General features: G+C 46.7%; 1 protein-coding gene across 1 annotated transcript in view; it reads right to left on the reverse strand.

Moving 5' to 3' along the window:
* Nucleotides 1–15,395, reverse strand: part of vsig10l2 (V-set and immunoglobulin domain containing 10 like 2) — a 64,957-nt gene that overhangs the window by 39,302 nt on the left and 10,260 nt on the right. The window contains exons 5-8 of the mRNA XM_078426625.1: nt 11,098–11,451; nt 8,584–8,862; nt 7,607–7,882; nt 750–1,010 (exon numbers count right to left, since the gene is read on the reverse strand). Of these exons, the coding sequence (XP_078282751.1) occupies nt 750–1,010; nt 7,607–7,882; nt 8,584–8,862; nt 11,098–11,451 (1,170 nt within the window). The remainder of the gene's footprint in view (nt 1–749; nt 1,011–7,606; nt 7,883–8,583; nt 8,863–11,097; nt 11,452–15,395) is intronic.

Consider the following 15,395-nt stretch of genomic DNA (forward strand, 5'->3'; position numbering starts at 1 on the left):
CTTGGAGCGCAGGAGGATCAGGGATGATCTTATAGACCTATACAAAATCACGAGAAGAATAGATCGGATAGATGCACAGAGTCTCTTGCCCAGAGTAGGGGAATCGAGAACCAGAGGACATAGGTTTAAGGTGAGGGGGAAAAGAGTTAATAGGAACCAGAGGTGTAACGTTTTCATGTAAAGGGTGGTAATGGGTGTATGGAACGAGCTGCTAGAGGAGGTATTTGAGACAGGCACTACCACAAAGTTTAAGAAACATTTAGACATTGCATGGGATAGGACAGGTTTAGAGCGATATTGGCCAAACGCAGGCAGGTGGAACTAGTGTGGATGGGACATGTTGGTTGGTGTGGGCAAGTTGGGCCGAAGGGCCTGTTTCCACGCTGTAAGACTCAACGACTCTATTAAGGAATTGAGGATGATGGGGAAGTGGCACAGAAGGGGAGTTGTGGCCAGTGTAGCTCAGCCATGATCATCATGAACGGAGAGGCCAAATGGTCTACTCCGACCCATAGTTCCTTGTGCTCTTGTGTTCAGTGATTCCAGTTGACCATTGTGCATTGAGTGTGGTGCAAGCTTCCCACAAACAAATAATCAGAAGCTTCTGATGACGGGAGAAACTAATTTGAAGCTTTAGGGTTGAGGGGTGGAGGCTGGGGTGGGGAGTGATAGGTGGAGACGGCAGTGGGCATCAGGGTAAGAAGCAAGAGCATTTTCCACGCAGCTGTATATGAAACAGTGCTACTCACGTGCGGTGGTTCTGCAGGAGCGGTCTGCCCTCAGTGCTGGGTGGGCAGGTCGGCAGGCATACGTACTGTTGTGTGTCATCTCCTGGCCTCGCATCACTCTTGAAACACTGGACATCCCCTCAGCGTCGGTGGCGCCGCTCAGCGGATTAACCCAGCGAAGGGTCGCTGCAGGGTCCCCACCTTCCCAAGAGCACCACAGAGCAATGTCCTGGTTATCATTAACAGACAGCACGGTGCAGATGGGCCTCCCGGCAGGCAGATCTATACGTGGCATGAAGGACTAGAGAGGTTAGTCACACCGAGTCCGTGGGAGCCCAGCGAGCAAGTCAGAACCTAGTGCTGCCTTTGCCTTTTCAGCTCTTCCTAGTGACAATTAGCCGGTGGACAATCAAAAGGAACAGGGTATTACATATGGTTAACATGAACAGGCCAGCGAGGAACCAGCTTATGTAGGAATTGGAGGCAATAAATCAGTCCATAGAGATTACCCAGTCTCTTCTCTAAAACCAGACCCTGATTCTGAACAATTTTTCTGCAACTCCTCAGACCGTCATTTCACCAGAACTGCGATCTGCTCATTCACTACTTGTATTGATTTTGCCTTTGCAGTCTGAGGAGCTAACTAACAATTTGCAGTCTGAGGAGCTAACAATTTGCAGAATTGTGCAATCTTTTGTCTGCACAAGTGTTTTCAATATTTATTATTAAAATATATTTCAATGTTCATGGGAACCTTGCCTTACCAATTGCTCAGGTGCAACATTAATGTCAGACCAATACCAGGGTAAACACACAGAGTCTCTTGCCCAGAGTAGGGGAACCGAGAACCAGAGTACCTGGTTTTCAAGTGAGGGGGAAAAGATTTAATAGGAACCCGAGGGGTAACTTTTTTTACACAAAGGGTGGTGGGTGCACGGAACGAGCTGCCAGAGGAGGTAGTTGAGGCAGACACTATCGCAACGTTTAAGAAATATTTAGACAGGTAGACAATAGACAATAGGTGCAGGAGGAGGCCATTCGGCCCTTCGAGCCAGCACCGCCATTCAATGTGATCATGGCTGATCATTCTCAATCAGTACCCCGTTCCTGCCTTCTCCCCACACCCCCTGACTCCGCTATCCTTAAGAGCTCTATCCAGCTCTCTCTTGAATGCATTCAGAGAATTGGCCTCCACTGCCTTCTGAGGCAGAGAATTCCACAGATTCACAACTCTCTGACTGAAAAAGTTTTTCCTCATCTCAGTTCTAAATGGCCTACCCCTTATTCTTAAACTGTGGCCCCTTGTTCTGGACTCCCCTGTGGAAAGAAAGGGTTTAGAGGGATATGGGCTAAACGCAGCCAGGTGGGACTGGTGTAGCTGGGACATGTTGGGCGGTGTGGGCAAGATGGGCCGAAGGGCCTGTTTCCACAATGTAGGACTCTATGACTATGACTCGAATAGACAGTCAGGAAATAATGAAATTTGGATGCCCTAGTGCTTAAACCTGGTGGCCAAATGTGAAACATTATTAAAAAAATCTAATGGTCTACATCTCAACACTTTGGTGTGTAAAGAAAGAAGTCATTCTTGAATTATAAAGAGCTTTAATCAGCCCCCAAACAGGGAACTGCACAGCATCGTACTGACTTAAACAATGGACAATAGGTGCAGGAGTGGGCCATTCGGCCCTTCGGCGACTTGAGGTCAAAAGACTAAGAAAAGATGGAAATCATTTCATGTGGGGAGGAGAGAATTTGGACAGGGAGGAACATCTTAAAGTTAAACCCGGTCATCCAGGAGCAAAACCAGGAAGCGGATCTTCACGTGCAGGAAGGAACTGCAGGTGCTGGTTTAAACAGAAGATAGACACAGCAAGCTGGAGCAACTCAGTGGGACAGGCATCATCTCCAGAGAGAAGGAATAGTTCTGACCCGAATCGTCACCCATTCCTTCTCTCCAGAGATGCTGCCTGTTCCCGCTGAGTTACTCCAGCTTTTTGTGTCTCGCCAATCTTCATGGATGTTTTAGAAATCTGCAAATCTCTATCCAAATGTTGGGTGGCCGTTTCACAGTTGTGATTGAAAATATGTAAGTTTTCATAAAGTGACACGAATAAAGAATATGAACCAAGGGGAAGTACATAGATCATCAGTGATGTAATACAATGGCAGTACTGGTTCAGTTTACGAGCTTAGAACATCAAGATGGTGTGAATACAGCAGATTGAGTGAGTCTCTTTCTCTGATGGCCCTTGTCTAAGTTTGAGAAAAAAATGATACAACTTACCTGTAAGGTGAGCAAACGAAGGCTTGTGACTGAATGTCCCCTCTTCCTCCAACTGAAGCTTATGAGCACAGATTACATTTGTCTCAATCATTATGGTGTTCTAATTCTTAATTAACATTATTATGAGCTTCTGCAGAGCACAGAAGGCCTTAGGATCAATCTGAAGTCACCTCCATTTCTCCAACAATATGTTCCTTTAATTCAAGCCCATATCTCTGTCTTGTCCCAAAAATGTAACCTTAAATCTCTACCCTTTTTATTGGTTCCTCAACCTTTAAAACCATCATGAAACATTTTTGCCAAACCTTTGGTCTTGTTCCAATATCAACGAGAGTTGGCGTCAATGTCCGATCATGTGCAAAGGAAAGTCTTTGAGACACTTCTCAAAGTTAAGGGAGCTGTAATAATGAAATTTGTTGCTAGAGAAACAAACTCACATGCACTGAGTCTTGGGAAGCTTCGTCACATACCTGGCTGTATTTTTGATTACGGAATCCATCTTAAAAATTGATTACAGATGCTCCTCAACGTATGATGGGGTTATGTTCCAATAAACCCATTGTAAATCGAAAATATCATGTCGAAAATACATTTAATACACCTAACCTAACGAACATCATAGCCACCTAACCTACCCAACATCATAGCAACCTAACCTACCCAACATCATAGCCACATAACCTGCCGAAAATTATAGCCTAGCCTAGCCCAACATAAACGTGCTCAGAACACCTACCACATATCACTAGCCCGGGAAAAGATCAAAACTCAAAATTTGAAGTAGGGGTTTCTACTGAATTGTATCGCTTTTGCACCAACGTAAAGTCGAAATATTGTAAGTCGAGGAGCATCTGTATTTGATTCAGCCGTTACTGTGCCTGTCACCTTTCTAGTATGTGAACTACATGCACTGTGCAGCCCAATTCAATCAACTCTCACTGGAGAGCTTCTAATTACACAGAGCAACCAAGGGTCCTGATCCGAAACACCACCCATCCTTTCTCTCCAGAGATGCTGCCTGACACGCTGAGTTACTCCAGCACTTTGTGTTTGGGATCTAATCACCAGTCACCGCTGCAAATACCTGGTACAATTCAGATACCCAATGTCAAAAATGCATAAAATAGTTTCATGCTGAGATTAAAGAGGCCTGGCGTTTCACCTAGAAGGACTGTTGGGGGGGGGGGGGGGGTGAAGGGGATGTGGTGGGAAGGTAAAAGGGCAGGAGTTGCTTTTCTATAATAGTGTGGGAAAGTGCCATGGGGAGTTGGTGGAGATGGAAGAACAGATCAGGGAGTTGTAAGATGAACAATCCCTTTTGAATGTTGAAAGTGGAGAGGAGGAAGTTGATTGTCCAACTGCAAGGACTCCGAGATGGTGCAAAGGAAAGGGGTTAAAGGGCAAGTGCTAACTTGAAGCTAGTTACATTTGATGTTCCATAGAGAGACAGGGTAATTTAAACAGATTGAAAACAGAAATTGTGTCTTCCATTCAACGATACCTCCATCATTCTGAATCTGCAGAACCTCTGACCTGCCTCGTGCAATGCCAAAGGTGGCAAATTTCAAGAAGTAAAGGTTAGTTAGACGAGGTGTTCTTCAGAGGTGAATCCAAAATCGAGGGAGAATGTTGGCTTCATTCTCAAGAAATAGACATTATATTCCGTTTAGAGATCTAGCGTAGAAACAGGCCCTTCGGCCCATCGAGTCCATGACGACCATCGATCGCTCATTCACACTAGTTCTATGTTATCCCACTTATGCATTCGTACATACTAGGGGTAATTTAGAGAAGTCAATTAACCTACAAACCTGCGTGTCTTTGGAATGTGGGAAGAAACCGGAACACCCGGAGAAAACCCACGCGGTCACAGGAAGAACGTACAAACTCCATACAGACAGTGCCCGCAGTCAGGATCAAACATTGCTCTCTGACTCAGTGTGGCAGCAACTCTACCGCTATGCCACTATGCCGACCACCAGGGTGTATTCTGTACAGGTTTACCCCAGAGATACTGTGATTGTAAAGAAGACATCTCACCACGCACAGGAGATCACATCGAGGGGCATCCTCAGTGTTCCTGTCCTAGCAACCCGCTCCATTCAAATGAACTTCAAATGTTTCCACCAGTGGGAGAGTCTACGACTAGAGGTCGCAGCCTCATAATTAAAGGACGTTCTTTCAGGAAGGAGGTGAGGAGAAATATCTTCAGTCAGAGGGTGGCGAATCTGTGGAATACTTTGCCACACAAGGCTGTGGAGGCCAAGTCAGTGGATATTTTTCAGGTGGAGATAGATAGATGCTTGATTAGTGCGGGTGTCAGGCGTTATGGGGAGAAGGGAGGAGAATGGGGCTAGGAGGGAGAGATAGATCAGCCATGATTGAATGGCAGAGTAGCCTTGATGGGCCGAATGGCCTAATTCTACTCCTATCAATTATGGCCTTATGACCTCTTGATTCTTGCCTCCAATGACCACTTTCCCCTTCACCCCTCAGTTCCCCATCGCCATCACAATACCAATGTACTGAAGCAGTAATCACTTCAACTCGGCTACTTCTTCCTCACATCTTCTTTAAGCATGAGATCCATGCGCCTGGATAACATTCAGATATATGTGATTCATCTGCTTGTGCTCACGGGAGTCTGTTGACAGGAGCATCAATGAAAGGTTATTGGGAAAAGCACCCAAGTCTGTGGTGGCTGGGTCCAAGGTGGTTAATGCCTGAGCAAAGGTGGGCAATAATTAACCCGCAAATCTTAATGCCCCAAGAACATCACAAAAGAATGACCAAGTGCCACATTTCCATCACATATAATTCATACAGATGCGCTGCAGATAGCATTTTATTGGGATGCATCACAGCTTGGGTTTGGGAGCAGCTCCATCCAAGACCCGCAAGAAATTGCAGAGATTTGTGGACGCAGCCCAGACCATCACACAAACCAACCTCCCTTCCATTGACTCCATTTACACCCCACGCTGCCTCGGCAAAGCCAGCAGCAGAATCAAGGACCAGTTGCACCCTGGCCACTCCCTCTCCTCCCCTCTCCCATCGGGCAAAAGGTATAGAACTGTGAAAACGCACACCTCCAGATTCAGGGACAGTTTCTTCCCAGCTGTTATCAGGCAACTGAACCATCCTACCACAACCAGAGAGCAGTCCTGAACTACTATCTACGTCATTGGAGACTGTCTTTGATTGGACTTTACTGGTTTTACCTTGCACTAAACGTTATTCGCATTGTTCCCTTTCTCATGTATCTGTGCACTGTGAAAGGCTCGATTGCAATCGTGTATTGTCTTTCCACTGTCTGGTTAGCATGCAACATAAGCTCGGTACACGTGACAATAAATTAAACTCAAAGTCAAACGCATTGTGCAAATGTGTTAATCTGAATACCACTAAACCGATCTTCAAATATCTCCACAGATTGCAAGTGGTGAAACTACAAATGTAGAAAGAGTAATGAATTTTTCATCTTTCATGTAGGACACCCGTGGAATGGTTCTCTATTCCATGAAATCATAAATGCCTTCCACCGTGGCAAGCCCTGACAGAAACTATGGTGGCTGATTTTAGCCAGAAAGACGGCAGAGGGTACGACAGTAACTTCCATTAATGCAAGCCATGCACTCTGTTTCAGCTTCCATTTTCTGTACATTTTGAGTATAATGTTGCATCATTCTTTCATTACATGATAGATAATAGTTTGGGAATAGTATAATAGCATTCTCAGAAAACATCAGTCCCTTTCCAAAGCCATATTTCAATTAACCTGTATCTGTCCTAAACTGTACTCGCAATACAAAAAGCCATCACCACTGTGTTGACTGCCTCTATGATAGTTTAGTTTAGAGATACAGTGCGGAAACAGGCCCTTCGGCCCACCGGGTGCGCGCCGACCAGCGATCCCCGCAAAATAACACTATCCTACACCCACTAGGGACAATTTTTACATTGACCAAGCCAATTAACCTACAAACCTGTACGCCTTTGGAGTGTGGGAGGAAACCGAAGATCTCGGAGAAAACCCACGCAGGTCACGGGGAGAACGTACAAACTCCGTACAGACAGCACACGTAGTCAGGATCGAACCCGGGTCTCTGGCGCTGCATTCGCTGTAAGGCAGCAACTCTACCGCTGCGCCACTGTGACTGCCCAGTGTTCTGAATTGGTGCAGGATGATACAATAACATACTGACAGCTCCTTGCACATCACAAGTTTATTAATCTCACAGCAGAGGTTTAAAAGGTCTCCATTTCATCGACAATCTTAACGTTTGCCAAACAATTGTGAGCTTTCCTAAGATCACTGCATTCAGTAATACAGTGAAGGCAAGAAAACACAGAGAATTGAAATAAAACAGAAAATGATGGAAATACTCAACAGGTCAGGCAGCATCTGTGAAGAGAGAAACACAATCAATGTTTCCAAGTGGATGGTCTTTCACAGTTGATGCTTGGCCAGCGGAGTTTTGCCAGAATTTTATTTCAGATATCCAACATCTGCAGTTTTTGTTTTGCGCGTTTAGTTTAAAGTGCAGAAGGATTCGTGAAACCAAATCATTTGAGATTAAATTCTACTCACAGTAGACAGTGAGTACGATGGTGGTCTTAGTTCTGGTGTTAAGGACTGTGTTGTGGGCAAGGCACATGTACGTCCCCGTCTGACTTCGGGAAATTCTCTCGATGACAAACTGCTGCCCGGCGTAGATCTGAGAGTTGTTGTGGAACCACACGTACTGGCTGGGTGGATTGGAAGGGGCTGAACAGATCATGGACACGGTGTCTTGCTCAATGGCTGAGTAACCCACTGAATTGAGAGAGAAGGGAGTTATGTTGATGGCTGGCTGATCCGGTCCATCTGGAAAATAACAGGGTGAGCCACCATCAGTTCAAGAGCAAGACCGTGATGAATTTCTGTTACAGCACATAATCTTCCAACATTTTCGCCACTTCCAACGGGATCCCACTACTAGCTACATCTTTCCATCTCCACCCCTTTCCACTTTCTGCAGAGACCGTTCCCTTCGCAACTCCCTGGTCGACTTGTCCCTTCCCACCCAAACCACCCCCTCCCCAGGTACTTTCCCCTGCAACCGCAGGAAATGCAACACCTGCCTCTAAAGCTCCACCCTCGACTCCATCCAAGGACAGTCTTTTCAGTTGAGGCAGAGGTTCACCTGCACCTCCTCCAAACTCATCTGCTGTATCCGCTGTTCTAGGTGTGGACTCCTATATATCGACAAGACCAAGCGCAGGCTCGGCGATCGTTTTGCTGAACACCTCCGCTCACTCCGCCTAAACCTACCTGATCTCCCGGTTGCTCAACACTTTAACTCCCCCTCCCATTCCCCCACTGACCTTTCTGTCCTGGGCCTCCTCCATTGTCAGAGTGAGGCCCAGCACAAATTGGAGGAACAGCACCTCATATTTTGCCCGGGTAGCTTGCACCCTGGCGGTATGAACATTGACTTCTCTAACTTCGAGTAGCCCTTATGACCTCAAGATCTTCAACTGTACACGTCAATAAGTCCTGTGTCCGAGGTACTGATGGGGACTCACAGATGACGTCGAGCCAGACCCGGTTGCTGGTGGCCTCATTCACCTCGTTCCTGGCAGAGCAGGTGTACCAGCCGGTGTGGTTCCTGTTGACCGCGGTGAGGTTGAGCAGGCTGCTGGCTGTCTCGGAGATGTTGACGGGGCTCCTGGACAGGGTCGCCTGCCTGCTCCAGGTGTACTCCAGCGGCCCAGTGCCATTCTCCACGGAACACAGTATCGAAACCGCCGAGCCTTCCACCGGGGACGAGGTGCTCATCTGGATGGACGGGTTGGTAATTGGAACTGTGGCGTCAAAGGAACACAGTCAATCCCACAAAATAGCAGGGATATTTTCACAACAACCCCTCCTGCCTCCTGACTGGACCCATCACTTGGACAATTAGATGATGTGGTCTAGGACCAGTTTCTGAAGTCCAACACTAATTACTTTGCCACGTGATTACTCCTCCCCTTGTCCATGGTTTAGCTTAGTTTAGCTTAGTTTATTATTGAACGTGGACGACACGACACGATTAAACTTTATTCGTTCCCGGAGGGAAATTGGTCAGAAAAGCGTGGATTATAAACTCTAAGGTGTGCTGCACACAATCCAACCTCCCTTCCACCGTCTCCATCTACACCTCACGCTGCCTCGGCAAGGCCAGCAGCATAATCAAGGACGAGTCGCACCCTGGCCACTCCCTCTTCTCCCCTCTCCCATCGAGCAAAAGGTGGAAACGCACACCTCCAGATTCAGAGACAGTTTCTTCCCGGCTGTTATCAGGCAACTGAACCACCCTACCACAACCAGAGAGCAGTGCTGAACTACTATCTACTTCCTTGGTGATCATCGGACTATCTTTGATTGAACTTTACTGGCCTAACCTTGCACTAAACCTTATTCCCTTTTCATGTATCTGTACACTGTGAATGGCTCGATTGTAATCATGTATTGTCTTTCCGCTGGTTAGCACGCGGCAAAAGCTTTTCACTGTACCTCGGTACATGTGACAATAAACTAAACTGAACAGCTGGATTGCTTTCTGAAGCATTGTGAATAGTATTATGCAAAGGAAAGACTTCTTCTTCTTTCAAACTTTTTTTCAAACCACTCTGATTTGGAATCGTAGAAACATTACAACTCAGAAGGAGGCCATTCAGCCCATTAATTCCAGGCCAGTCTAATAAGAACTACCCCAACCAAATGCCACCTTCCAGCACCAGAACCATAGCCCTGAAGTCCATGGTTCTTCAAGCACACGTCCAACGTTTCTCAAACTGTACACTGGAGAAACTCAGCATCATTCTAGTCCTGAGAAAGGGTCTCAACTCAAAACATCAGGGAGTGGCACAGTGCCGCAGCGATAGAGTTGCTGCCTTACAGCGCCAGAGACCCGGGCTCGATCCTGGCGCAAGTGCAGTTTGTGTGGAGTTTGCAGGTTCTCCCTGTGACTGCGTGGGTTTTCTCCAGGTGCTCCAGTTTCCTCCCACATCCCAAAGACACGCAGGTTTGTGTGTGTAGGATAGAACTGGCGTATGGGTGATCATTGGTCTGCGCAGACTTGGTGGGCCGAAGGGCATATTTCCACACTGTATCTAAATGAAACGAAATCAACTTTCAACCTTTTGCCTCCACTGCCGCTGAGAGACTGCTAATTCCTCCAGTCTTCTGTTTTAGTTCTACCTTCCAGCATCTATTTGCCTCGATTAAATCTCCTTTCAGCATCCTCTCATCTCTCCTCATTAAAATGGCAAAATACTCATAAATGTTGCCTCTTATCTCCAGCTTTTTATAAAGGCGGTGAGAGTTTTGTCTCCACCTTTCTCTCAGCCGTGAGTTCCAGATTCACCTCACCATCCAGGTGAAAAAATATTTCTTCATTCCCTCCTCTTTATTCTTTCTACCAATGTATTTTTTCCTTGGTTCCTTCCTATTTACCTAGGCTTTTTTATAATTTTACTTGCTAATTTCATTTAGCTACAATTGAATATGGTACAATCAAAGTCCTGTCAAAGCCACCCAACTCACTGTCAGTCACCCCAGAGAGAATTGCTGATGAACAATTTGCTTTTCAATATACGTTGCTGAATGTAATTGGAGATTCCCATTTTCTCTCATGTCTAACCCAGCTTGATTGCTTAACAGGTTAAAAGATAGAGGGATGGAAGCAGTCCCTTCATCCCACCGAGTCCACATCAATCATCACCATCTCCCGTTTACCCTAGTCCCACTTTTGCTCCATTCCATACACACTTTAGGCAGTTCACAGAAGGCCAATTAACCTACAAACCCGCACATCTTTGGGATGTGTGTGGAAACCAGAGCACCCAAGGAAACACACACACACAGGGAGAACGTTCAAACTCCATTCAGACAGCACCCGAGGTCAGGATGGAATGTGTGTCTCTGGCACTGTGAGGCAGCAGCTCTAATAAATGTGAGCATGCATATCTGCAACCTGGTACAGCAAACTCAATCATGCACAGGGTACTGCAGTGGACTCGCACTGCCAACCGGATTTAAGATCTCAAACTCACCAAGGACGTGCAAATCCACAAAGATGTAGACAAGCCTGGCTCCGTCGTTGCTGTCGTACAAGCTTTGACAGGTGAAGCGTCCCTCCGCTGCCAGCTGCAGCCTGTCTATGACCAACGACGCACTGTTGGCGAGCACCCGCACCTCACCGAACACGGAGGCCATCTTCTGCAGTTTGGCGCCCATCCCGTAATTATACAGCACGGCTCGGATGCCGCTGGACCCGGGTCTGGTGAAGCCCCAGATGTAAATGGTGGGCAAGGTCTGGCCGCATTCCAGCACCACAGATCGTCCTATGACCCCTTTCACCTCGGCCTCGATGTACGTGACCTCCTCCGGATCCAAGATCACCAAGCCTGGATTGGAAAGGAAAACAAGTTAAGTGAAGAAGTCAACGCGGAAAGTTCTGCGGCTAAATAAACCGACAGTGTTGGTGGAGAGAGGAACAATTAGCATTTCAGCATTTCACATCTTCAGTAAGAATGTCATTGTTCTATCTGGGACATATGACAATAAAACCCTCCTGACCAATCTTCCAGATGCAGGAGATGTCATCTTTTTCAAAGGGTGAGAACAGGGGAGGCAAGTACGGAAGAGACGGAGCTACTGTATTAGGATAAAGATGGCGCTAATGGCCAAAGATAGACACAAAAATGCCGGAGTAACTCAGCGGGGCGGGCAGCAACTCTGGAGAGAAGGAATGGGTGACGTTTCGGGTCGAGACCCTTCTTCAGACTGAAAGTCATGGGAAAGGGAAACGAGGGATGTAGACGATGATGTAGAGAGATATAGAACAGATGAATGAAAGATATGCAAAAAAGTGACAATGATAAAGGAAACAGGCCATTGTTAGCTGTAGCTAGCTGAGAATGAAAGGTGGTGTGTTGTGGGTGGAGGAGGGACGGAGAGAGAGGGGTTACTTGAAGTTAGAGAAACCAATATTCATACCCCTGGGCCAAGTAAAGGAAGAAGTCAACCAGATGCAAATAAATTTAAGGCAGCTCTTCTTCTCCAAAAAGCCCTTCTTGTTTCAGTCCATACTCTGCCGCTCCAGTTTAAATTCTATTGGGAATATTTTGGAGGGCCAAGAACCAAGAACCAAGAAGTAATGGGTGGAGATGGAATCAGAGCAGAGAAGCAGAGGGTGGGTTGCATGGCAAAGCCATGAAAGAGGAGGCGGCTGCCATGGGCTGAGAATGTGGTCATTGAAGGCAGGAATGTGGGCACAGAAGCCCAAGGGGTTGGACAAAGGGAAACACCAGTTGGTTGAGCAGATGATTCCACACTTCAAGCAGAGGCTCAGACTTGCACCACTCCTCGATGTGGCAAACCTCCGTCAATGAAAACTGGGAGCGGTGCTGAACATGGAACGTTGTGGAGCTCAACATCAAGTGTCAAGTAGAAGGGGAAAAGCCAAGGTGTAACCCCCACATCACAGCGGCATTCTTCAGTCAGCCTTGTCTTTATATAACGCCTCACTGCATCACAAATGGACATTTGAAACATTCCCCACACTTAATCACTTTGAACTGTGATGAGTTCCATTCTGTTGATGAGCATAACCAATACTCATCCTCAGCGAGATCCTGCAGACAGCTGGGTGAGCAGTCAAGCTCGTTGTCTTTGGTTTGGTTGAGGGATATGATCAGCCAGCTCCTCGAGTAAACTTGCCACTCCTCTTTACGTTTTGTCACGTAACCTACATATACACCGATCAGCCAAAACATTATGCCCACCTGCCTAATATGCTGTTGGTCCTCCGTGTGCAGCCCCATACGCAGCAGGGTGCGATGCACTTTGTATTGTGACACATTCCTCCCGTGACCACCGTTAAAATTTTCTGCGACTTGTGCCACAGTCGACCTTCTGTTGATTCGGACCAGACGGGATAGCCTACTTTGCCCTCGCGCATCGATGAGCCTTGGGCGCCCAACACCCTGTCGCCGGTTTGTGGTTTGTCCCTCCTTGGACCACTGTCGGTAGGTACTCACCACTGCTGACCGGGAGCACCCCACAAGCCTTGCCGTTTCAGAGATGCTCTGACCCAGTCGTCTGGCCATAACAATTTGGCCCTTGTCAAAGTCGTTCAGGTCTTTACTCCTGCCCATTTCTCCTGCATCCAACACATCAACTTCAAGAATTGACTGTTCACTTGCTGCCGAATATATCCCACTCCTTGACAGGTGCCATTGTAACAAGATAATCAATGTTATTCACCTGTCCGTGGTCTTAATGTTTTGGCTCATCGGTGTACATACACTTAAGCAGGTTTGATATCCTACCCAAAGCACACAGCCCCAACAACACAATACCTGCCTGTCACCTTAGATAATGTTCAAGGATAGCAACCTAAACGTATAAACTCCGAAAAGACTTTCACGACAGACTTGCACAGTAGATTAGACTTTATTGCCTTCCATCAAAGTGAGGAATGTGGGGAATCCACTGTGGTGGGTGTTTACGTTAACGTTTATGTAGTTGTGCGTCTTGTTGCTTTTTTTAGTATGGCTGTATGGTAATGCGAATGTCACTGTACCTTAATTGGTACACGTGACAATAAAAGACCTTTGAAACATTTGAAACACGGTAGCACAGCGGTAGAGTTGCTGCTTTACAGCGAATGCAGCGCCGGAGACTCAGGTTCGATCCTGACTACGGGTGCTGCACTGTAAGGAGTTTGTACGTTCTCCCCGTGACCTGCGTGGGTTTTCTCCGAGATCTTCGGTTTCCTCCCACACTCCAAAGACGTACAGGTATGTAGGTTAATTGGCTGGGTAAAAATGTAATTGTCCCTAGTGGGTGTAGGATAGTGTTAATGTACGGGGATCACTGGGCGGCACGGACTTGGTGGGCCGAAAAAGGCCTGTTTCCGGCTGTATATATATGATGAAACCTTACTACCAATACAATCCCATATCCTGTAATACTAGATGCAAGGAACTGCGGGTGTTGTTTTTTTTTAAAAAGACACAAATGGCTGGAGTAACACCACAAGTCAGGCAGCACGGCTGGAGAACATGGACAGTGACCGTTCCGGGTGGGAACCTTCTTGAGACCCAAAGAAAAGCCCCGACCTAAAATGTCACCTATCCATGTTCTCCAGAGATACTGCCTGACCCGCGGAATTACTCCAGCACTCTGTGTCTTCTTTTCCTGCAATACTATTGCTGAATTCTGACGTTATTGCTTGTTGTAGGTGGGTGGGAGCTTGGGGGGGGGGAGTGGGCGACATGTAGACGAGGGGGACATCAACACTGGGGTTGACCCTACCCTGACATTCTCTTCATAGAATTCCCATACCGGTTCACAGAAAAAATAACAAAGTGCTGAAGTAACTCAATGGGTCAGGCAGCATTAACCAGTTTCAATCAGTCTGAAGAAGGGTCCCAACCCGAAACATTACCTATCCATGTAAAAGCAAGGAACTGCAATATAACTGCTTCATACCAAAGAGAGACACAAAATGCTAGAGTAACTCAGCGGGTCAGGCAGCATCTCCGGAGAACATGGATAGGTGACATTTTGGATTGGTATCTACTTTCAGTCTGCAGAGAGTCTCGACCCAAAACATCACCCATCCTTTTTCAGAGATGCTGCCTGTCCCCCTGAGTTACTCCAGCACTTTATGGGGTTTTTTTTGTAAACCTTCTATAGTTAACCCTTAAAATAATTATCTGGACTCCCTTCAAATGGACCAATGTATTTGAATCAGCCTCTCCTGCAGCAGCCAGCTGCACAAAGTCCCACTCTTATCAATGGTTTTGCACCATTGTCAGAGAATCGTCTAGGAAAATAACTGCAGATGCTGGTACAAATCGAAGGTATCACAAAATGCTGGAGTAACTCAGCAGGTCAGGCAGCATCTCAGGAGAGAAGGAATTCCCTCTCTACTAGACGCTGCCTGACCTGCTGAGTTATTGTCAGAGAATCTGTTCCTTTCCCTCTTCCGGCAGAAGAGAGAGATTTTTTATCTCTGATTTCCTTTTGCTCTGGTCTGTTTCACAGGGTCTTTAAGATGAGAAACCTGGACTAGAATCCAACCTGGAAAAAATTGTCCAGGAACGAAGGCTACTTGCTTTACGCAAGCTTCAGACAGTTTTCATGGAGTAAGTAATTTGGGATGATCATGCCCATTTCCCAGCTGTTTATCAGGCAACTGAACCATCCTGTCACCAACCAGAATGTATCCCACCCCTTGACAGGTGCCATTGTAACAAGTTAATCAATGTTATTCACTTCGCCTGTCAGTGGTCTTAATGTTTTGGCTCATCGGTGCACATACACTTAAGCAGGTGTATCA

This window comes from Rhinoraja longicauda, chromosome 32 (assembly GCF_053455715.1).
Source record: "Rhinoraja longicauda isolate Sanriku21f chromosome 32, sRhiLon1.1, whole genome shotgun sequence".
NCBI classification, from domain to species: Eukaryota; Metazoa; Chordata; class Chondrichthyes; order Rajiformes; family Arhynchobatidae; genus Rhinoraja; species Rhinoraja longicauda.